Source organism: Echeneis naucrates, chromosome 5, assembly GCF_900963305.1.
Source record: "Echeneis naucrates chromosome 5, fEcheNa1.1, whole genome shotgun sequence".
In the NCBI taxonomy this organism is placed as follows: Eukaryota; Metazoa; Chordata; class Actinopteri; order Carangiformes; family Echeneidae; genus Echeneis; species Echeneis naucrates.
Window position 1 is genome coordinate 18,979,318 of NC_042515.1, and position 23,634 is coordinate 19,002,951.

The following is a 23,634-nucleotide window of genomic DNA, read 5'->3' on the forward strand; positions in this document are numbered from 1 at the left end:
TAGAATGGCTGTGATAAGAGGGCTAGATCCTCTGAGGCTGTCAGAAGCTGGCTGCTTGGCTGACATGAGGCATTTTAATGGTTAATTTTCTGAACAGAACTCTAGATTTAACTCATGCTTTGGATCTGAATCTACCCAGTGACGCCATGTTATCCCTGTAAAGTAAACATAGCACAACGCACAGCATTGTGAAGGCCAGCTAATGGTTTGCAATGATATCTATCTCACAGGCCAGAGGCAGAGACGGGGGTTTTGGCTACCACAGAGAGCAGACAAGTAAACAAGCAGACTGAAACCACTTAAAGTTACACACAATGATGTCCTTGGCCCTGAGCTACATGTATTTACACATCATTGAAGGCACAGTGGGCAGCATGGCGGCATAGTGGTCAGCACTTGCCTCACAACAAGAAGGTGCATGCTCAGTTCACAGGCCCTTTCTGTGAGGAGTTTGCATGTTCCCCCCATGCCTGTGTGGGTTTAGTCCGGGTACTCGTTTCCTCCCACCATCCAAAGACATTAAGTTTGGGTTAATTGGTTACTCTATATTGTCTTTATTTGTGAGTGGTTGTTGGTCTCTGTCTGTCTCACTGTGTTGGCCCTGCGATGGACTGATGACCTGTCAAGCTTGAACCCCGCCCTCACCCAGTGTGAGCTGAGATTGGCTTCAGAGACCCGGAAAAGGATAAGCAATAGTAGATGGATGGATGGAAGGATGAATGAATGGCTGAATGAAGGCACAATTTGAACTTAATTCACTTGACTTGGGGACATTTGAAGATCCCCATTAACCAAAAATACAGTGTCTCCTTCCAACGAAAGGCTGTATTATGTTTTTCAATGAGAAAAACAAATTTATTTTCCAGCCAACTACATTTTCTTGCGCTGGCAAACATTTCAACATATGAAAGTGATGCGTGGCAGAGTGAAACAGAGTGATGACTGAACATGTTTGTGAAATGAGCGGTTTGTATAGGTCTCTTTCTATTCCTCTTCCAAAAAAGTCATCACAAAGACACCACCAAATCTGCACACCTCCATACACACACGCGCTTCTTCAAAGAGTTGGCTAGTGTCAAGGTAGCTCATATTATTCTGTAAGCAAACATATCAAACTAACTATGCCTCTAATAAGCACACATGAGATTTGACAGCCATGCATAAAAATTCCTCTGTTTACACTGAATATTCATAGCTCAGTGAAAATAAATTAAAATGATTCCTACCGCTGTTAATTGTCATTCTGGCAGTGGAGCTATGCTAAGCACAAAGAAGTGAAAAAGAGAGGCGAGGTAGAATGAGGTGAGTAAAGAGTGCAAAAAATTAGGTAACTTCCCAAGAATTGGATACAGGATAACAAGAGTAACAGCAGAAAAATACAGATTGCAAAACAATCTGTCACAAGAAATTCAGGAAGATGACAACAGTAAAGAGGGAGAACATATTTCTTTTTTTTTTTTTTTTTTTAAGTCCTCCGATATGAAATGCATATATATATATATATATATATATATATATATATATATACACACACACACACACAGACACAGGTATATACACAGGTATATGTTTTCCCATTCATCACACAGTCTCTCCATGCAGTGAAGATAAGAATCCAAAGCAATATTCTCTTCCATAGCTGCTTTGTAAATGAATGAATGCTGGGAGGAAAGGAGGCATGGCAGACATGAAGGGGAGAGAAAATGTGGTTTTGATTTAGAATTCAGACTGACAATCCATCAAGATTTGCTCTACTGATGCATCTGTCAAGCAGGTGGCGACACAAAAAGTGGACTGCATAATCACATTTTTTTTTTTTTTTTTTTGGGGGGGGGGGGGTGGTGGTGCGGCATTGTAGCAGGGCACAGGTATGTGTATATGTATGTATGTGAAGACAAATGAAATTTATATTCATTACTTGAGTTGCTGATATATCAAGGCTAATAGTACGACCCATGGACAACCATAAGATAAACTCACATACAGCGATATACACATATACTTTAAGTCAGTGGTCCCCAACCCGCGGGCCACAGACCGGTATCGCTCTGTAGGTCTTTCGAACAGGGCCGCGCAGAAAGAAAAATAACTTACATTATTTATGTTTTATTTATTATCTGAATCTGAACTATGTTTTATTTTGAAAAATGACCGGATTCTCTCCGTTACATCCGTCTATGACTCACTCTTGATGCATGTCAAGACGCTTGTCCCGGTCACGTGATACGTTACCACTAAAATTAAACCCACAAGTTTGCAAAATGATTAAAAAAAGGACAGTTTCTTTGTGAAGGGGAAAAGGCCCAGTGAGGAGACAGAAGAAGAGCCTGTGACTTCCATGAAAAGGAAAGCTGCATTTAGGTTCGGGGTTAGGGGGCAGAGAGGATGTTACTCATGTTATGTTGTTGGCGTGATGTTACGAGGACGCTGCTAATAAAGTTGCATGAGTGCACAGTGGGTTCACGTTTATTATGAAATTTAGAAAATAGCACAGTTTATATGCCGATCACACTTTAAAGTCCAGTCCGTGGAAATATTGTCTGACATTAAACCAGCCCGTGGAGCAAAAAAGCTTGGGGACCGCTGCTTTAAGTCACATCGGATACCTTTAACTGTGACTAAAAACTTGAAGATTATAGTCTTTTTTGTGAAACTCTCACACGTGTGGCTTATTTCTGTCATTCAAGTTGTATGTCCATAAAAACACACACTTCATTTTCAATTTTCTCTTTCAGGTCAGATTTTTGTGAAAACTGAAATAGAAGTACAGCTGAATCTACAGGATCATATTCCACCTATCAGATTCTGACTCTGCTTCATAGATATATACTCCTGAAATACCAAGTAAATTTTTGGCATCATGAATAGGTCTCATATTGTGTTCTTGTTCATGAGTATGTACCATTGTAGCCACCCAAAGAAAAGTGAAACCTTGACGCTAAAAATCTGTTGATAGGCAACAACCATCCAAAAATATGCAATTTTAATCAGAAGGGAGGATATTTTTTTTACATTTTAAATCAGCAAAACATAACATTCAAGGTCCAAAAGTTTCTTTGTCAAACCTACAGCTGCTTGGTCTGAAACAAACACACACACACACACACACACCACTAGAATTAAAATCTTGCCTATGAGAGTTGCGGATCTGGGTCATTGGTTTTGGACAGACAGCAGGAGTTATTGTGCCATTCGCTCAGTGTCCCAGTGGACAACATATTACAAAAACTTTAGACTTTCTGATAAGTCCCTGTGCAGCTCACCCAGTATGGGGCCGCAGGAATCAAGCCCTATTCTCCATGTTTTGAGCCACCCATCTGCCACAATGTAAACTCTCCCTTACGAGTTGCCATTCAAGTTACACTGAATCAATGGTCCATGTCGGATATTTCACTTTTATGTTTTTGTAGAAAAGGAGAAAGATATTAAGCTATTTGTCCTCAGCAGTGATAGAACAAATCAATGTGTGTCCACCTCAGGAGAGGTGGACCACTCTGCAGCACATAAGAGGGAAGAGGAGTATCTATGTAGCATAGCTTCAATTGAACTGTCAACTTAACCACTTCATGGTTAAGTGAGTGTAGCGGAGAGGAAAATACTGGTTATTTTGCATGTATATATGAATGTCTATGTGACGACATGTTTAAATTGGCAAGCTTACCCTATGCATATCACTGATGTGTGACTGCGCCTCCATGCTTGACTAGTTTAGGATATCAGCACCATGCAGAAATGTATTTTCTGCTGGTAACTTCAGATACCCCAGCTATATACATCCCCTGTACACAGCTGTACTCAGTGTTGCCAGTGGAAGGCCATCAAACCAAGTTTTATCCAGAGCTGGCCTCACACCCAGCCCCCTTCCTGGGAGTCAGCACTTGGCAGCCTCAGTATACTAAAGAGGTTAGTGATCCCCTCTTTCCCTCACTCTCTATCACATCCTTCTGTGACCTAACATAGCCCAAGAGTAAATCATTTACAGATACATTGGGGATGCATTGAAATGAAGTGTAGGAGGAGCTCTCATGCATCCTTTGGTGAGCCAGCAAGTGTCACAAAAAAAGAAAGTGTGTCAATCATAAACAAAAAGGTACATGGACACTGATCACAGTCTAGTATAAAAGTAGACAAAGCAGCTGTGAATTTTACTGTGGGAGCAGAGGGGTTGATTTGCTAAGTCAAGCACAAATTACCATCAGAGCTGCAAAAAGTGTGCTGGCACATGTTTTCAATTTAGATGAGAATTAGCTGAGAAACACTCATGATATAAGTGGTCACATCCACAGTCCAGTCAAATTGGATGCATTGTTACTAATTAAGACTGGATGCTTGGATTTTTAAACACGTGTCTTGCCCATTTATGGAAAGCAGTGAAGTAAAAGAGAAAGTGGGAGCTCACTGCTTCTGGGCATGAATTACTGGTTGAAGAGACCAATAAAAATATTTCATAACTGCAGTCATGTAATTACCACTATTGGTATAGACAATCTGCAATGATAAATCACTTTTAGCCACATCTTCCCTCTGTGCATATTTTGCAGTTCCACATGGAAATTACCTGAAATACATATTACAATAGCCAATATATTCATCTTTTTTTTTTGCAGAGCCATATTTCAATTGCCACTAAAAACCTTGAATGGAGTCCCATCTTTTCTTAACTATGTACAAATCTTATCAATGTTATCTGGCCTGTTAGCACCTAAAAACCAGTGACAATTTTAACTTGAGTTTAAATGGGTTTTACAAAACAGTCCCTTTTAATTCATCTGTCCTGAATTTTTCACCATTTCCTCCCCTACCTGGAAATATAGGCATTAAGATATATATATTCTCTTCCCCCTATTCAGTCTATCTTTCTCTGCATCATAAACAGGGCCATTGAAAGCAGTGCCCCAGGCATACGAGCCCAAAGGCAGCGGTAAGAGTCAAATTTCACCGGCTGACAACCAACTTGGATAACTATCAGAAAACCGCTGCTGTAGTTGGAGAGGACACTGAATAAAATATAAATCTGAGGCTGGAGACATGCACTGTATGTGTTGGGCAGTTGTGGTGTGTGGGAAGAAAGTACAAACAGGGAAAGTACAGGATGGAAAAAAGAGCCATGTGTGGGTGCATATAAATGTGTGTTAAATCATCTTTGCTCATGCAAGCAAAATGCACTTGTGAAGATTTGCGCGACAAGAATAAAATTAGAGTTCCAGTCATTCCCTTACATGGCTCTGAGCGAATGTCTGGGGGCAAAAACCCCAATTCTAACCAAGGATTTAAAATAAATAAATTACAAAAAAAAAAAAAAAAACACAAACATACAAAGTGTGAGAAAGTAAAGACTAGAGGTTGTGAAACAAATTAGCACGGATGAGTGCTATGATGAAAAACTGAGTAGGCACCACCATTAAGCTCAACAAACACAGGCTCACCACACATAAGTAAACACATTACGATGCGATTAAACTTGATAAAACTTCAGTCCTGATTAACCACAGCCATCTGCATGTACAGTGGCAGGGCCGGACAACATTGCTGCACAAATAAGACTGTTAAGTTTTCAAATTATACAGCTGCACAGCTACAGAGCAGTTTACAATACTAAGGATCTAAATCATTATCAGCAGTGAAGAATTAATTTAAATCGACTAATGAGGTATGACTGATTCCCTGTTATTTCAACAAGCCTCATGTCCCTGGAATAAAAAGCCTGTTGCATGTAGTTCACCAAAAAAGATAACGGCTAAGTCTACAATGCTTTTATTTCATTAATTCATTCATTCATTAATTCATCATCTACTGCCTATCCATTTCCAGGCCGCAGGGGGTGCTGGAGCCAATCCCAGCTCACACCGGGTGAGAGTGGGGTGCACCTTGGACAGGTCAACAGTCCTTCACAGGGCCAACACACAGAGACAGACAGAGACCAACAACTACTCACACTCAGACCTACAGACAGTTTAGAGTCACCAGTTAACCAAAACATGATGTCTTTGGATAGTGAGAGGAAACCACTATTTCAACTTAGTTGAAATAGAGGTCATGCTACTCCACCTAAAATATTCATATGCAGATTATGAATCCAAACATAAATAATATCTTAAGGAGTACAACTGCATGCACAGTGTTGATACTAAATGGGTGAACTAACCCTCACCCTAAGGTAGCATTAATGTTAACATTTTTCCATTGAAAGCTTTGATGACATGTTTTCTTGATTTGAGTTGAAATGTTTTATTTATTTATTTATTCATAGCCAAGTGAGTTTCATTTATACTCACTAAGTCTCTTTGCAGCCTCCAGAGCCTCAGAAGGCGTGTCGGCCACATAGAAGCGTTGGACAGCGACGCCACTCTCTTGCATCAGCTTCTTGCTCTGGTACTCTTGCAGATTCAGCCATCTCCTGGGACTCAACCAGGTGCCCTGACAAGGAAAGAAATGGAAGTGGGAAGACAAAATGAGGGAGAAAGTTAAGTCATTGCTATAAAAAAGTAACCATCTTGGGGTTCCACCATATCTAATGGTTTCAATTCTTTCTTTAACATCTTCCAAAGCCTGCATGCTCACTGCTACGGTGTTTTACATCATACATGTCTAACACCTACCATAGAGTATGGATTACTTCCTCTCTCCTCTTTGGTCTTCATAGTTTCCTCCCTCCTATCATTTGACTCTGTCTCCTTTTCCTATAATGAGGCAGCCTGGCCTGAGCTGCAGGACAGCTCAGAAGCAGTTCGCACCATCAGCAGACACAGGCCCCTGTCAGCTACAACTGTTGTTGCTATTTAAGAAAAGACTTTTTAATGTGACGGAGACAGAGGCTGCGTTTGAGCCTGACACACCCTGCACCACACCACTTGTGCATTGTTTTGTGTGCGCGCACATGCAATGGTTTTCACAGTAAAGATCTTCAGTTGTTAATAAGAGAAAGTACACTAAAAATAATAAAAACAAGGATTGTGGATAAAGAGAGGATAAATCTAACATGAGAATAATCACAGAATCCCAATGCATTATATTGCTTACCACGTTAAGTTAAACTGACCTAAGCTGTTAAATCTGTTATAGCTACAAAGGATATTAGCTATTCGAGCACACCTGCATGAACATAAGGGGCATGTGCATATAATAATGTAGAAGATAATGGTATCTGTGTTAGTGGCTTATGTCACCATATTTATTACCAGAAATTTTTAGTAATATTGCTGTCGATACTACATTAATGCAGCAAAATCAAATGCTTCATCACACCAGCTGTGCTCAAGTCTGCAAAGTCAATATTCTGCTCTTAACAATCAGTAGCAATTTTTTTTTAAAAAGTAGCAGCCAGCTGCTCCAGGTTGCTTATATTCCCAGTGGTAGGAAAAATACAGTAGCTAGGAGGACAGATACAACAAAAATAAGGCCATAAAATGAAGCGGCGTACCACACCTTTACATTGAAACCATCTAACAAAATGATGGTACTCATATATTGAGTTATTTTTCTGAAACACAGAGCTTCAGAATGCTACCATTTTTGGTCACATATGCAAGCATTTTTAGAAGTGTGCACATTAAAACTGAACATGGTCATCTATCTGTGAGTGTTTTGAGTACTTTTTCTTCTTCACTGGCTCAGTCAGTCTCTCCCTGGGTGCACATGCATACAGATAATACATTTTGTGGTTACCATCTCCACGCTGAAGCAGCTGATACAACTAATGGCAAGAGTATAGGTTAAAAGGGAGAGACCATCTGAGACAGTAAACGTTAACAATTTTTCAATCACTAAGGATAACAACTACTGGAACAAAGCGATATGATCAATTTGGACTGATTTATTTTAACTGTTTGAGTCCTGACTATTAACAACAAGGAAGGGTCTGTTTTAATGTTGTTACTTTTGTTACGATCACTCAATACCTTTCCCCCCCAAAAATAATTTCCTCCAACACATTACAAAAACACTAGGACAAAAACAAAGTTGCAAAATGTGTTTTTGTTTTTTTGGTTTTTGTGGGGGTGGTCCTATTAAAAATCAATCATGTAAAACCTTTTTGCATAATTATTCATACTGAAATATTGAGAAGCCAAGCATTTGTAAGTGTACATGTCTGTATGAGTGTGAGCACATAATATTCAAAAAACCACAATACAGATGATGAGTCGGGAGAAACAATGAAAAAGGAGCTGATAAAGAAAATGACAAGAGAAACTGTGCATGTGTTTTTAGGGTACAATTTGATTCTGTGGTGCATCGGGCATGACCACTCAATGCTTTTTAAAGTTAACAGCCAATCCATTGCTAAAATGGGGAACGAAGAGGAATACAACAGCAGGGGGTGAAGGGAAATGGTTGTGTTTGCTCAGTTGCTCTGAACCATTACACGCAGGAGGGAGTAGAATATAACCGCCACCAACCCTTAGTGGTTATTCATAATTAAAGGTTAATGACCTTTGATTGGGCAGCACGGCAGAATGGTGGTTAGTACTGTTGCCTGTATAGTCTCTCCGTGCCTGTGTGGGTTTCCTCCCACCATCCGAAAACATGCATGATTAGGTTGATTGGCGATTGTCTGTAGGTCTGAATGTGAGTGGCTTTTCGTCTCTGTCTGTCTCTGTGTGTTGGCCCTGTGATGGACTGGTGACTTGTCCAGGGTGTACCCTGCCCTCACCCGTGAGCTGGGACCACACCCCACGACCCGGAAACATAAGCAGTTGAAGATGAAGACGACCACTCCAATAGAGAAGAGCCAAGTCAAGCTTTTTTTTTCTCCTTTCTCTCTCTCTCTCTCTTTTTTTTTTTTTTTTTTTTTTGGAATCAAAAACTAAACACAAATGTTAATTTGTGTTGTGAAAGCAAAGCTGATTCACAATTCATGGCAAAAGCAATCCTCTTTGTGCCACAGCATACTGTATTAGCATGCTTTCCCCAACCCAACTCTTATGAGAACCTTCCAGCAGACTGGATTGTTTTCCAGGAAAATAGTACATGTTGATCGATGTTGGCCGCTTCTCTCATCTAACTGAATACAGTAATGAGGGGCATCTGTTGGTCACCTCTGCACTCCCATCTATGATGCCATGTGTTTGTTATTGCAGTTTGTATGTGTTCATATGATGGTATGCTTCTATCTTCCATATTAGTACTCTAAAACAGCCGACTCGTTGCACTCTAGTTTCAAAGCCAAGGCTAAATGTGAACTACATAAAGATGTGAAAAACAACATAAGAGGATGATGCTAAGAGAATGAATCAAGGAAACATTTTGAAAGAAACCAGAAGATGAAGTCAAATGAATTTGGATTGACTTGAAGTAGTGCTGGATGTATCACCTTTGAAAATGTTTTAATAATTGTGATATGGTTTTTAAACAATATTTCAATGTACATTATTTAAGCATCTGTCACTGACTGACATTCATTAGAGGGCGCTGCTGTCACTTAATTGTATTTAAGCAGAGCAAAAACAGCAAAAACTAAATTGGGGCGTCATGACATCAACGCAGGCTGCAGTAGCCTCGGGCTTAAAATTTTAGCTGCTAAATGTGAACCTCGAACCAGAATACTTTAGTGACTGCATGAGCTTCCACAATTCATAATAAAGCAGGTGGAATAGTTGATAAGAGAGGAAAGACTAATTCAGCGGTGTGGAAGAGGTTTGAGCTATCGAAGCTCAGTTAATCTTCAGGTTTCAGTGTGCTGCTGAATGGAAAGAGCTGACTAGCAGCAGGAACACATGAACTCTGTCCACCATCTGAAGCAGTTCACCTCCAGACAATAATCTGAGAGGCTGAAGATGAGGTACTGTAGGGGTTTAAGCCGGCCTGTCCCTAAATCATCATCACCACTTAATGTGTTTTTACTGTTGCCCAGGTTTTTTTCTGTATTATGTTGTACCTAAGCATTTTTCATATTATTAACTATTGAGGCACTTTTGTCACAGTCTATTTAAAGAAGAACAAGATAATCATAAGTTAACATTGATAAAGGAAAATGAAGACTGAATATGAATAGGCTGTGAAGAATGATTTATTGCTGCTGCTTTTATAGCTGAAATATTATAGTTTCATAGGAGAAAATTTCATTGCAAGTTTGCGGACATTACTTGGCAGTTTTTCTGTGACTTCTGTGAATGTTAATATTGCTATTCAATTACATCGTATTGGCCGAAGAGATATATAGTGCTATAAATTTGGGCCATATCATTCAGCCCTAACTTGACAATGTAAAAGCCTTGAAAGATTCACTCTTCTTCTGCCTGTAGCTTGTTCATTTAGCCAAAATCCATTCACACAGCCTTAAGAAGCGAAGCTGCAACACAGGTTTCGTCTGCTTTGTGGACTCATTTGACTGCTGTCAGGTACCTGCGGGGCCTCCTCTTTTAAAACATCTACCTCTCTTGCCATTCAAACCATTCGGTCTCTATCTTTCAGTCCACATTCTACTTTTCACTAAAGAAAATAGCACATGGAAGTTACACATTTATCATATCACACTGAAAAATTAACAAACATGTCTAACCATTCAATTTAAACAAGTATGTTCTTTACATGGGAGTCCCATGTTGGAAAAGTCTGGATTCAAAGCTTGACAGGGACACACACAGCAACTACAACTACTGCTCCAAACTTTCACAGCTTAAACAACTTTTGTTGGAGACAACAATCCATCAGTGCTAGCACATTACTGTCACTGTTGGCTTCACTTTCAGAGAAACTGGGAAGTTCAAGATAACAATAGAATCCCCTGGCTGGCTGTAGCCTCCAATACGACTAATTTTATCCAACAATTATTTATAACATTGCTTGGAAATATTAATGGAATCTGAAAATCTCAAAAGTACAGCAGTTTCATTTATATGGAACATCAGATCACAAAAGATCAATTGCAAGCAGAAGTGAAACCATGTGTGAGGGGAAATACTGATTAAAACAGTGTTGCAGTACCTGGACTCATATGAGAGGCATAAATAAACTGGGCGGAGTATTTCACATCCACTGGTGGAGGATAACACTTTTGAGCTCAAGTTAAGGAAAAGAATCATATAATCACGCCAATTATAAATCCACTGCAAACGTGGTGATCGTCCTGCTGCACTAGTCCCTGACTCAAATGGACTACAGCAGAGTAACGTTCTATCACTTCTCCATTGCCTTAGCGGCATCCAGACGGCACTACTCAGGGTGAAACTGGAAAGAGCAGGCATGGATTGCTACCTAGCTGGGTGGATGCTGAACTACCTCTCCAACAGACGTATGTCAGGCTTCAGGACTATGTATCTGTAAGGGTGGTCAGAAGCAAAAGTGCTCCACAGGACATGGTGCGCTCTCCCTTTCTCTTCACCATATACACAGGCTTATGCTACAACTCCGGGAGCTGTCACTGTTCTCTGGTGACAGCTATTGTGGGGTTTGTGTCAGAGTGGGAAGAGTACAGGAAGTCCATCATTAACTTTGTGGACTGGTGTGGGAGTAACCACCTTCAGCTTAACATCAGAAAGAAAAAGAAGATGATGATCAATTTCTGGAGTAGAGCAGCAAACACTGTACCAGTGAAAATCCATGATTTGGACATTGAAGGGACGGAGCCATACAAATACATGGCTGTTCACCTCAACGATAAACTGGACCGGTCTCTCAATATGGACATTGTACACAAGAAGAGGAAAAGTCATTGTCACTTGGTAAGGAGAGTAGTGGTTGCACTCGGGGACAGAGTGACAGCCATCATGGACAACCCCATTCACCCACTGCAGACCTTAGCAGAAGACTGCCTCCCCCTTCCTTTTGAAAAAAGGAGTGTTACCGCAGGTCATTCATTCCAGCTGCAGTCAGACTGTACAACTGCTTCCACACCAAATACATAGTGTACCAGTCACTGTACATACTGTAAATAGTGTAAATATATTAATCACATCGCTTTCCTGCTATGTCACTCTTATTTATTTACGTCCATCTCTACTATCTATCTTCTTTTTATGTGTGAATTGTTTGTACTGTGCACTACTCTCCCACCCACAAAAAAAAAAAAAAATCCCTTGTTCAGGGCTCAGTAAAAGGTTATCTTACCTTATCTTATTTTATCATAACACAACAGAAATGGCTCCTCTGTCTCCAAGAAAATGGAGGAGTGAGGATAAGGATAGAAAGCAAGAATACAGACTTCCCAAAATAACTGCTGCTGCTTGCTGGAGAAGTCAAGTGTGGCTGGAGGTGTCCCTCCAGGCACTGACAGTTACCTTTGGGCAAAACACCAGAGAATGGAGGGGCACTGAGGGCACTTTTTACTCTGTGCAGATTGAAATGGATGAAACTGACAGTTTCGCCTAACAATCTACACTCAGTAACATGTAACAACAAAGTTTAAAATTAATACACTAAGAGCTAGAAGAATTTAGAATCAAATATTCAGAGCTTTCAGGCTGTACTTTTGTCAGAGTTTAGTAAGGGATCAGTGGAGTCTCCTTTTCCTTGCCATGAAGAAGCATCCATATGGCACGATCCTGGCACCTCTGTGCTTCACTGTAGGATGTTATTATCCAAGTGATGGTGTTAACCAAACATAGTGTAGTATTTCTGCCCTGGGCGGTTTAATTATTGTCTCACCAGACCAGAAAATCTTTATCTTCATTCTTTTAGATTCCTACAAATACATTTCAGCAAATCTAAGTAGGCTGTGATGTGCTTTTTACTCAAAGTGGCTTCCATTTTGCCACTCTTCTATCAAGGCTTTATTGATGGAATGCTGGGCATGAGTTGTCCTTTTTCTCTGTCACATCCCTGACCAAGGCCCTTCTTGGCAAAGGTTTAATCAATTTAAAATGAGTAATAGATTGTACCCTTCTTATGCATCACTGGATGGCTTATGCCTGCATGACATGGTCTGCATAATCAAGTTTATATTCAGTTGTTTGTAACTTACCACACTAAGGCCTTATTGTTAATATATAATATATGAAGCACACCACCTTTGTGGTAAGATGTAACCTGTTTGGCATTTCGTTGTATGGTTCAGTAGTTTAATTAAATGCTTAATTGTTTTTACCACCAACGAATAAATGAGATTTTTGAGACTTATAGAATGAGGATTCTTGTGCGGATTTAACGTGGCCTCTATTACCTAAATAGCTAGATAAGATAAGATATTCCTTTATTCGTCCCACAGTGGGGATATATACAGTTTTACAGCAGCAAAAGAGGGCTTCAGTGAAAAGAGACAATAAATACAATGTACAGTATAGGCAATATAAACAAGCAATATCGACAAGCAATATAAAAAAAAAGTATGTACATTAGTGCCATAGAAAAAATACGTTCAGGACAGTCTGTTTAAAAAGTTTTGTGTGTGGTCTGCTGGTTCTGCATACCATACAGATAATTAAAAGCACAAATAGCATCTGAAATTTAAACATTTTTGTTCAGGTTATGTGTAGTAATCTTTGCCACCCTGAGAATGTACCTTTGGGAATATGCTGTCTTTATCATTAGACTCATACCATCTTATATTTGCTATTTTCTCTGTTGTGTATTATGTTTCAAAGTTTCTTACTTTTCAATTAATAGGTTGAGTACTGAAGCTGAAGACAATTTTCCATGTTGGTGACAAGTGAGCTACCTGACTAACTGAAGCAAGCCATCATGCCACACCAGGCAGTCAGGTAAACTATGCAATATGTGTTGGAGATGCAGAAGAAAAATCTAATCATAACAAAATCTAAATTTTTTACTTGATGATTTTTAATATGTCATAATGAATTCAGAATCAATATTTATAGTTAGCACATTTCAGGCATGTAATTGTTGTTTGTTTTTTTTGGATTCCCTTCAAAGTCCATGAAATGGCACCTAGGTAGAAAAACACTTTCACCACCTTTGTGTGTATACACAATTATTATTTTCTACATCAGAATATAGAATATCATTATTCCCAAGTAATTAATTTAATTTATAATAATTTAAACATCACAAACCCAAAATTGTCAATGTTTTCTAGATTATGCATTAATTGCATTAAAAGGATGATATTAAGACCTTTTACCTGACCTTATGATCTAAAAAATAACCATTACAAAAACAATTTCTTTTGTTGATGAACCTTTTAAGCTCCACATATATGTGAATCATTTTGTTGCATGTGAGTTTTTCTTCACTTGAATCCAATATCAGCCTGACAACAGAAGCCCAGATGTTAATGAGAATGCAGTTTTTGGAGTTTTTTTTTTTGTATCGTTTACTACCCTCCTATTGCTCGTCAAAGAGTTTTTGACATCAGGTATTCCAGAATACTGAAAATCCTAATTAAAAAGATAGAGCCTTGATATTGTCACAGTTATTCGTGAAATGTGCCATGGTAAAGCCAAGCAAAGCTGGAATAAAACCCATGCGGCCACATCTGGTTTAACACCAGACAGAGATAAACGAGCATTGAAACAGGAGGTAACCTGTTGCTTTACCTGTCAACAGACAGGAAGAGATGCTCTTTTTATTAAAAAAATATAGACTAAAATGCACCAAACTATGCAACACACTGCTTTTTTATTTGCAAGTATTCGTACTTAAAAGGTCATGAGACATATATTTGCCATAAAAATACTGAATGTGAAAAGATGTTAAAAAAAAAAAAAAAAAAAAATCTTTGTTGGAAGTAAATGTTCTGTTCAATTTTAAAGCAACAAGTAGTCATTATATTCATCAGTAAAAGAAGATATATAACTGTAAAATACATTGGTTTTTGGCTGGGATAGATACTAAACACCATGATAACATTATTCTTAGTTTAATTCCCATTTGGACATTCATTGAACTATATTTTTCAAGGCGTAAAATGTCAAGAAAATATTTAAAACAAAGAAAATATGCAATACGAGCCTCTGGACATAAAAGGAGAAGTGCAAACTCCCATTCCCACTGGGCATTTGGCTAAGAAGCATCTAATCACAGACCTTAAAAGTTTTATGCTCAGCTAATGGTGATCATGAGCTAAAGATTACACTTTGCAGAAAAGCTTTAATCAATGCACTTTTAAACCCAAGGCCAATGAAATTCATATATTATAATGTAGTTCTGCAATAACCAACCACTCCGATTGTACTAAAGCTGTGATTGGTGCATCTGACTGTCTTCATTCTCATCAAGGTCATCAAGGAGATTCGCGTATGTGTTTTAATGTTACGAAACATAAATACTGGAACACGATAACACTACGGGATTCAAACAGGAGCTACGAAATACTTCCACACCCAGTTGCTTCTGAAATCATGCAACTCTACATTTACACTATTAGAGAACAGGTTGACTTCCCACTTTAGGAATAAATATATATTGTAAAAAGTTCTCTCACAAGTCCTTCTCAAAAATGTTACTTCAAAATCCTCGGACTAATAATGACTGCACTTGGGTTCTGTATTGACAGGAGAGGAATAATCCAAGTGCAACATGTCTGCCCTAAAAGAATGCAATAAGTGGCGAATGGCAATGTGGCAATAAGGCAGGCAGGCAGGCAAGCAGCTGGACTCCAGTCCCCTGAGACACTCTCTCTACAGTGATTATCATCAGCAGCACTCAAGAGACAACCCTACCCATTTTTTCTGCCTATCTACTGCTCTACTTATTCCTAATATACACAAGAAAAGACGATGAGAACAGACACACTGGATGCATTGTGCATCCTGGTGAGACAAACACCAGGACAAAAACAAAGTTGTATGTTCGAACATGGGTCCTGGATGGAAAGAATTCAGCACACTCCTCTACACACAAAAGCACTCAAGGTCTAACCTGTGAATGTATCCACGTGAAGAAAAATAGGACACAGGGGCAAAACAGAGAGCTACCAGCAATATTTTCTATTGTTGTAGTTAAATGAGAAGAAGAAAATTACATTTAGGGAACCAATCCCATTCATTCTGCAATTCAAAAGAGAAAGTTCTCTATAGCACGAACGTCATTGAGCACAATAAAGAAAATAAGTGCAAATTGGAAATTTGACATCCAAGCTTTCACTTCAATCACTAGACCTATATCAAAGTTCAATGTCCATTCTCTTAGCAGGTTTTTGTTAAAATCCTGCAATTTGACTAGGGCCTTGACTCAATGTCAAAACCGACATGACGGCTAAGACCTGAGCAGGTTAATGCTTAATATAATAAATCTGTTGTTAAGAACAGTTATATAAAAATCTTACACCATGAATAGAAGCCTTCAAATTTCAATTGATTTGCATTATTCAAAATTGCTTCAAGTGATGAGTGAAGCCCCATCAGAGCATCCTTGACTAAAGGTAAATGACATTTATTTCCAAAGATGAAAGTGTGCAATTGAAGCAATAACAAAGTTAATGAACACAGAAGCATGACTTGTGATTTACACCATTAGAACTGCATTTCCTCTTGGGAAAAAAAAAAACATTCCAAAAAAGAAGCTGGAGTCATTCTGACAAAGCACTTAATCTATGGAAGATTTTTTCTTTCAGTGGGCTTGTAGCAAGAGCCTGGACATTCGGCAAATGATCACAAAAAGTCACAGCAATACACTTTAGCTAAGATCAACACTTTCAAGACTTTTTGAAAAAGGGATTTTTTTTCTCTATGCCAAAACTTTAATTCTTACTTTCAGTGAAATCCTCACTGTGCTCTTGATTAATGTCTTGATCAAAGTGTCTAACTTTGGGAAGGTTTACACAATGAGGTGCAGATCAGTGTGACCTTCAAGCACATCAAAATCGAAAAGCTTGTTGTGTGAGGTTATCTAAGGTTACTTCTGGTAAACCAGAGGCAACAATTGGTAAAGAACGCATAGTGTATTAGAAAGGAGTTGTGCTACACGTTTTTATCTTGATGGATTTTTTATTTCATTAACAGCTTAAAATAAAGTAAAACACTGCTGAAGGACGCTGAACACTTACTGTATTACAATTTACAAATGTAGTCGCAACAGACAAAACTATGAAACTGTGTCAATTGTAAATAATAAAATATTACATTCACAGCACAGTTACAACAAATAGACAAAAATAAATAGTAAAAAAAGATTGCGCTTAGCAAAAAAGCTAAAGATTCAAAATTCGTACCAACTATGCAACAGATGAATAGGTGCTATTGTCTCCTTAAACTGATAAATAGTAGCCTCAATCATATTTTAATGTTATTTCATCTAAAATTTTATTTCAGTCTTAATGTTGTTCTCTGCAATTTTGTGAGTAAAATTTAGAAAAAAAATTCTCATTTCATTGTTTAAATATTTCAGAAAATATAGCTGCAAGCAAAAGGACCTAGCCATCCAAATCAAAGTTGTTCTGGAAGCAGCACTTATGTAACGGATGTAGTTGCACTTACAGCAATACAGGGGTGTCAAACGTATGACGGGTTTAATCCGGCCCGCAAGATGATGCTGCAAAAGTGTTGTGTATGTTTGGAACCTCATATTTTGTGAGCAAGTTTTCTCTGTAATGAGCATCAATAAAACAAAGCTGCTCTCAAGGCTCACGCACAGGCACTTGAATAACATCCTGAAATTGGCTGCCACTCAGGATGTGGAGTCTGATATTGATGCACTTGTGAAAGCTAAAAGATGCCAGGTTTAAGGAGTAAAATAAACAGTGGCTAACCCCACTTAAAATGCTACATGAGACACTGCACCCCATTATAGCTCTGTGAAAATGGTGGAGATTTAAAGAAAGTGAACAGTGTTTGAGTTACTGAAATAATGTTAGTCACTTCAGTTCATAAAGCTGGTTTGTTGAAATTGTTCATGCATTACACAATTTTTTTTTTTATCAAATAGTGTAGCCTACAAGGCAGGAAGTAGCTCAACCCTCTTGAATAGTTTCTACTTCAGTTTGTATGGTTTGGTGAAATAGCACAGGATGAATATATGGAAATGGCAAATGAGGTATTTGATACCTAGAAGAATTGTTTGTATTTTGTTCAATCCAAGATAGGCTGTGATTTAAAGTTTTATGGCTTTGTAGATATACTGAGACGAAGTCTAAGTTCCAATCAGAAACATTGTGCTTTGCACAACTGCACCATTTTTTTCCTCAGAATGTGCAACTAATTTGAAGTGTTTTGTCAAGAGAGGATTATTTATGATGTGTATAGTTTCAGAATCTGCTTGTAATATTTTGGACCAAACTAAAACAAAGAAAACAATCAGAATTTTTCATCATTTTTAAGTTATTATGCCATGATTTTACCGGTCTGGCCCACTTGGGAATAGATTTTCCTTCATGTGGCGCTTGAACTAAAATGAGTTTGACACCCCTGCCTTAACAGGACTGGCTCCTGGTGCTCCTGTCACCGAAGTAGCTTAAGGAGATAAAGTAGAAACGCAATTGGTGCGTACACAGCTTCACTGTTTACCCCAAAATGGGGTAACACCTTAGCCACCTGTCAAAACTGATCATGTTTACAGGTTTAAGATGATTCTGTAAAAATGTTTCACAATATCCAGTATGAATTTCACCACAAGCCATATAGTGGAACAAAGTTAAAATGAATGTAAAATTTACAAATTTCATAAAAAAAAAAAAATCTAGGTCAACAACTCACAGAAACATTTTTCAAAAACAAAGTTGACAAAAGTTAAAAAAGAGCAAAGGAATAGTTAGAAAAGTGAAATGTGCTGATTTAGCTATGTCACCATACGGAAGCTCTGTTCTTAGAGCACTCGGAGTGGCCTTAGCCTCACACAGTGGAACACAGAGGACACACGGTGCTATGGCAGCAGCTGCATCAGGTTGCCGAGTCCCTGTCTCAGCTGTTCTAATCCATGAGTGGCAGTGAAGGACAAAACCTTGGTACAGTCAACGATACTGCAGCAGCACTTGTTTGGCTGGTCCATATGGTATTCAGCTGAGCATCATGTAACATCAGGGCTCCTCCTAAGAGGCACAAAATTGTGCAGTCTCATGTTTGGTTGAGAGCAGCGTGTACAATGTCAAACCACACTTGTTATGAGAAGTGTCATCACATTAAGGATGTCTGATCTTGGCACTTTCCAAAGTCATTTCAAGACACGCCACTACTCTGTCGTTTGCCCTTCTGTTAAACTTAAGGAGTCAATATCCTGGGGCTAATTTAAAGCAGTTGTCTTTATCACTAAGAGAGACTGGAACAATGTCAAAAAGTCACTGTCTGACAGAGTGGTTCTGGCTCCCTTAGAAATTTATTGGAGCTATAAGCCTTAATTTACAAGGGAAGGTTACAAAGCAGGCAATCGCCTTTGATCAGCCCCATAAACAGCAGCCAGTCGATGCTGCGCCCCTCGTCAATCTGTCACTCAAAAATTCAAAGGGTTGACATCACAGGTTAAAAAACACATTTGTTTCTTGAATGGCAGTGATACCAGACAGGATCCAGAGAATAGTGAGTGAAGATGTGATTCTTCCCTGGCAGTAGTAACACTAAGGAAACATTATCTCTTAACCCAGGCTATTTATCTAAGCACATCAGGAGTGTGGCTCTAAGAACCCAGCCACGGCCAAAATTCATACATGCTGATGTGGTGCTTAGGTTATTTTCAATTATAATTATTTATCATTACACAGTAGATGAGAAATAGTTACCTGCAAAGACTACTTTGATTATTTGTACCATGATAGTGAACTGTATGGACTATAAAATTATACTTATGAAGTGATAATTATGGTCATTTCACCTATACTATGCATTGTAAAAATGGGGACTAGATACAATAAAGCAAACAGCTATATGTAAAACTGAAATTATCATTTGATTAATCTGCTGACATAAAATTGCTGTAGATATTAATCCAAGTTAATTTGATTCAACTTTTCGTATGCACTGCATCCATAGGCACCAATTTTTAAAGTTTGAACAGGTTGTTACAATTTTAATGCAGGCAGAGCAGCAGACACATTAGAATGACTGGCAGACCACGTAGAAGACACAAGAAAACTAAGTGTTGCAACGCAAGCCAAATCACTGCCTCATTGGACACCTGAACAAGACACGTTATAATCACCCCCTTTCAAAAGTAAATAAAAAAGTAACACGCTCAGACTAGACCATAAAAAGAAGACACATTCTAACCTAAAGCTATTACTTTAGAAGGTGAGAGAGAGAAATTTCAATCCACGATGAATTCATGGAGTATACACAAAAATATTGCATTCTGAATTTTTCAGATATCTGTATTGATGCGGCATGAAACGTTTCTAGTCAGGGGTGGTTCAAATGGGCTTTTGAGATGATTTTGAGGACTCTAACTATCACATTCTTGCCTCTCAAAATTTGAGGTGACCTGTTGTGGTGGAGTCTTTTTTTTTTTTTTTTTTTTAAGAAAAATACCACAAATGAGAAAAATCTAAACAGGTCTTAATGTAAACATGTTAAACGATGACAGTATTTTTTCCCACAGTCAAAGTGAAGACGATTCAGACTGTTTTTAACCACACCAGCAACATGGTTCTGCAGAAAGCAATGTCAGTCTGCCACTGCATCTAGTGGTCCGTCCATCTGCCCATGACAACTTGAAAATTTGCAATTTGTTATTAATTATTTGTTATTTGTTATTAACTTGGCTTGTTACCAACAAGTTAAACCTTTAAGAATTGTAATTGTGAGAATTTCTACCAGTAAATTAAACAAAAATTAAATAAAAGTGCATCAGATTGTGATGTTGGAAATTAGTTATAAATATTTTAAGTATTCTCTGTAACCTTAGCTCACAAAAGCACAGAATTTCAACAACTCTAACAAAATATTCTTTATTTGCATATTAAAATCAAGTGCAGAGAACATTTTTTAACGTTGACAGCAATTAACTTTTATCGGCTGCACATTAAACTCCATAATGACATCCCCAACTTTAGTCAACTGTCACGTTAATAATTTGTTAACTGTCCCTCTTACACTCATTAACTCCGATGCATAAAAACACACACAGAGACACACACACACACACACACCATTTGAGACGCAGACAAAATATAGTGTGACCAGACGTCCTCAATTTTCAGTGGCAGTCTCTGATTGGGGCAACCTGTCACAGAAAATGTCCCACCTTTGAAAGAGGGAGGAAAAAAAAAAAAGACTCCAGTCACGGTAGCCAGTTAAACTAACGTGCTGACATTACTATCAGAAAGCATGTGGGGCATGGCAGAATACATAGCAGAATTGTTTACTGTTGGTTGCTGCGCTACAGACCACAATGTGTTTTTGTTGGTGCCTGTTTATTTATTTATTTATTTTTGGGAGCCAGAAGTGACCGTGAGAGGTTGTAACTCTAACTTGGGGTGGGACAACCAGTTATGAAACTTCTTATTTGCGACTAATTTTCTTTGATACATGTTGTCACGCATAGGCAGGCTAACCCAATTGGTCAGATTTGCGGTGACTGCTGCAATCGCGACATCGCAAAATCCTGGAGGGACTGTAATGATTACACTTAAAGCAACAAACCTTTGGATGGCAAACTATGTTTTTGTGAAAGCAAGCTTTCTTGTGAACATTAAAGCTTATAGTAAAGCTGGGAAATTTTCAATATTTACCTATAATTCCCCCACTTCACATCATTTCTCATGTATTCCCACAGAGTTTCAGTGTAAAGATCTGCAGATTTGGGTCCTACAGAAGGAACATTTCATTCTTGCGCAAACAAAATCGTCCTTGCCTGTGCAAAGCTGCGCACTTTGTTCTAACCCACTCACCATAGTGAGGGGACAAGTGGAATTTCCAGAGGCACTTAATATCTCATATTATGAAGCAGTATCCCCAGTTGTCTGCTGAGGTTAAAATCCTCATTACTTGTCATGGCTAGACCCTAAGCCTTTTGAAATGACACCGCCAAATTAGTGACGACAAACGACTACAGAGTTAATTAAGCAGAGTGCTCCTCTAGGGGCATTATCAAATGTTTAAGAAATTAACAGATTGCCAGTTCACCAATTCTACGTAATTGATTTGTTCCCATTCAGGTTGTGAGTTCATCTCTTTTCTCCATCCATTTAGCTAACCATCCAGGAAGGATTTAAAGGGGAACTTTATGGTGTCCACATCCATGAGCATTGGCTGAATCAGGGAGAGCAGTAGTCATAAGAGCGCCTATCAAAATCACTACCATAATAATTGTAGACTGTTTTTCTACGAATGGTGTGGCATAAATAGAGACTGTCTTGTAATTAGACAAGTGTTGTGTAGTATGTTGTGCCAAAGGACGTAATAGGGATAATACCTAAGGTCACTTTCAAAAACATAGTATTATTTGTCTGATATGATACACTTGGTTGATTAGATATTAGCAGCAGGGCCGTGAGTAGATAAGAAAACCCTGCTAAATCAGGTAAAATTCTATACTGAGTGTCTCACAGTAAGTTTACTGTTTCATACCATAATAGTTGCTTCTGTTGTCATTTTGTAATGGTTATTACAGTGTAACTTTGTGAATACTTTTTTTTTGAGCGAAAGAGGTTTTTTTTTTTTTTTTTTAAACACTTGCATATTTTTTGTAAATCCCATTATTTCCAGGCTGCTTACTGATGATATCAAAATTCATGTTTGACTATAAAGAAAAAAGGGGGGGGGAATTATGTAAAGTCATATGCATAACACCATTTCTTCATATTAGCTGTGAGCTACTTGTAGCTCTGTATATCCATACTTCTTAAAAGCCAAGGCCGTGCTCAGACCATTAAAATGTGGAGAGATAAATGACATCTGTCTGTTAAAGATCCAAGAATAGAAGAGAGCAGTGGAGGGAGAGGCGGGAGCAGTAGAGCATGGCTCCAGGATTTAGATCAGTGAGATTTGCATCATTGGCAGGTCTTTAGGCAGGGCAGGTCTAATCTCCTGCAGACAGGCTTAAGAAAAGAAAACTTGGATGTTGTGTCTCTACAGATAGGGATTACTGTAATTAGCATAGTTAATAAGAGAGGTTGTACACAGTCACATTCAAAGGTGTGAAATCTAAAGGGATGATAATACAGGAATAAGAAGGCAGAAATACAAGGACACACAACTATGTCAAAGTTCAGTCATATAGCCATGCAAGTGTACATTTTGAACATGCCAACAGGCATTTACTAGGCGCTGCAAATCATGGATTAGTGTGTCAACTACATTAACCTCCTAACGCTTTAAAACACTTCACTGATGTTGCCGTTTGCCTGAACTGTCTGATTCTAGTCACAAAAATATTACACAAAGCAACTTCAATGCAATGTTTCACCACCACAGTGTGTGTTTCCTCATATAGTAACAGAACTATTGTTATGACACAGAAACCAAATGATCACCTCACCAGACTGACCCAGTCTTGTGTATTCATTAGGGCAAATCAGGCCCACATGACTTGGAAAAATGTTCACATTGCTCCAAGCAAACCCAGTTATGAAATACAAATGACACCTACAATAAACTTGATGATCTAATTCCATAAATGATTGATAAGTTTGTATGGCAACTGAAGATAATCTTCAGCATATGGCACTTTTAATGAATTACAGCTGTCAGCAATCACTGCCATCGTTTTCTCAAGTAATTTCCAGCATGACTCCCACTCCTCCCTCATTATCTACACAGGAACAACAGCAGAAGTTAAGCTGATAGGAGTTCATTCACTCATTGCGTTCCGCATTTCAGAGTCTGCCAACAATACCTAATGACTGCAGCCCTTCTAAATTATTGAAAAAGCCTAAGC

The 23,634-nt window shown here is 38.5% G+C and overlaps 1 protein-coding gene across 1 annotated transcript in view; it reads right to left on the reverse strand.

Moving 5' to 3' along the window:
• The window catches only part of suclg2 (succinate-CoA ligase GDP-forming subunit beta), an 85,927-nt gene that overhangs the window by 59,298 nt on the left and 2,995 nt on the right, over positions 1 to 23,634 (reverse strand). Inside the window, exon 2 of the mRNA XM_029501777.1 lies at positions 6,276 to 6,417. Coding sequence (XP_029357637.1) covers positions 6,276 to 6,417 — 142 coding nt within the window. The remainder of the gene's footprint in view (positions 1 to 6,275; positions 6,418 to 23,634) is intronic.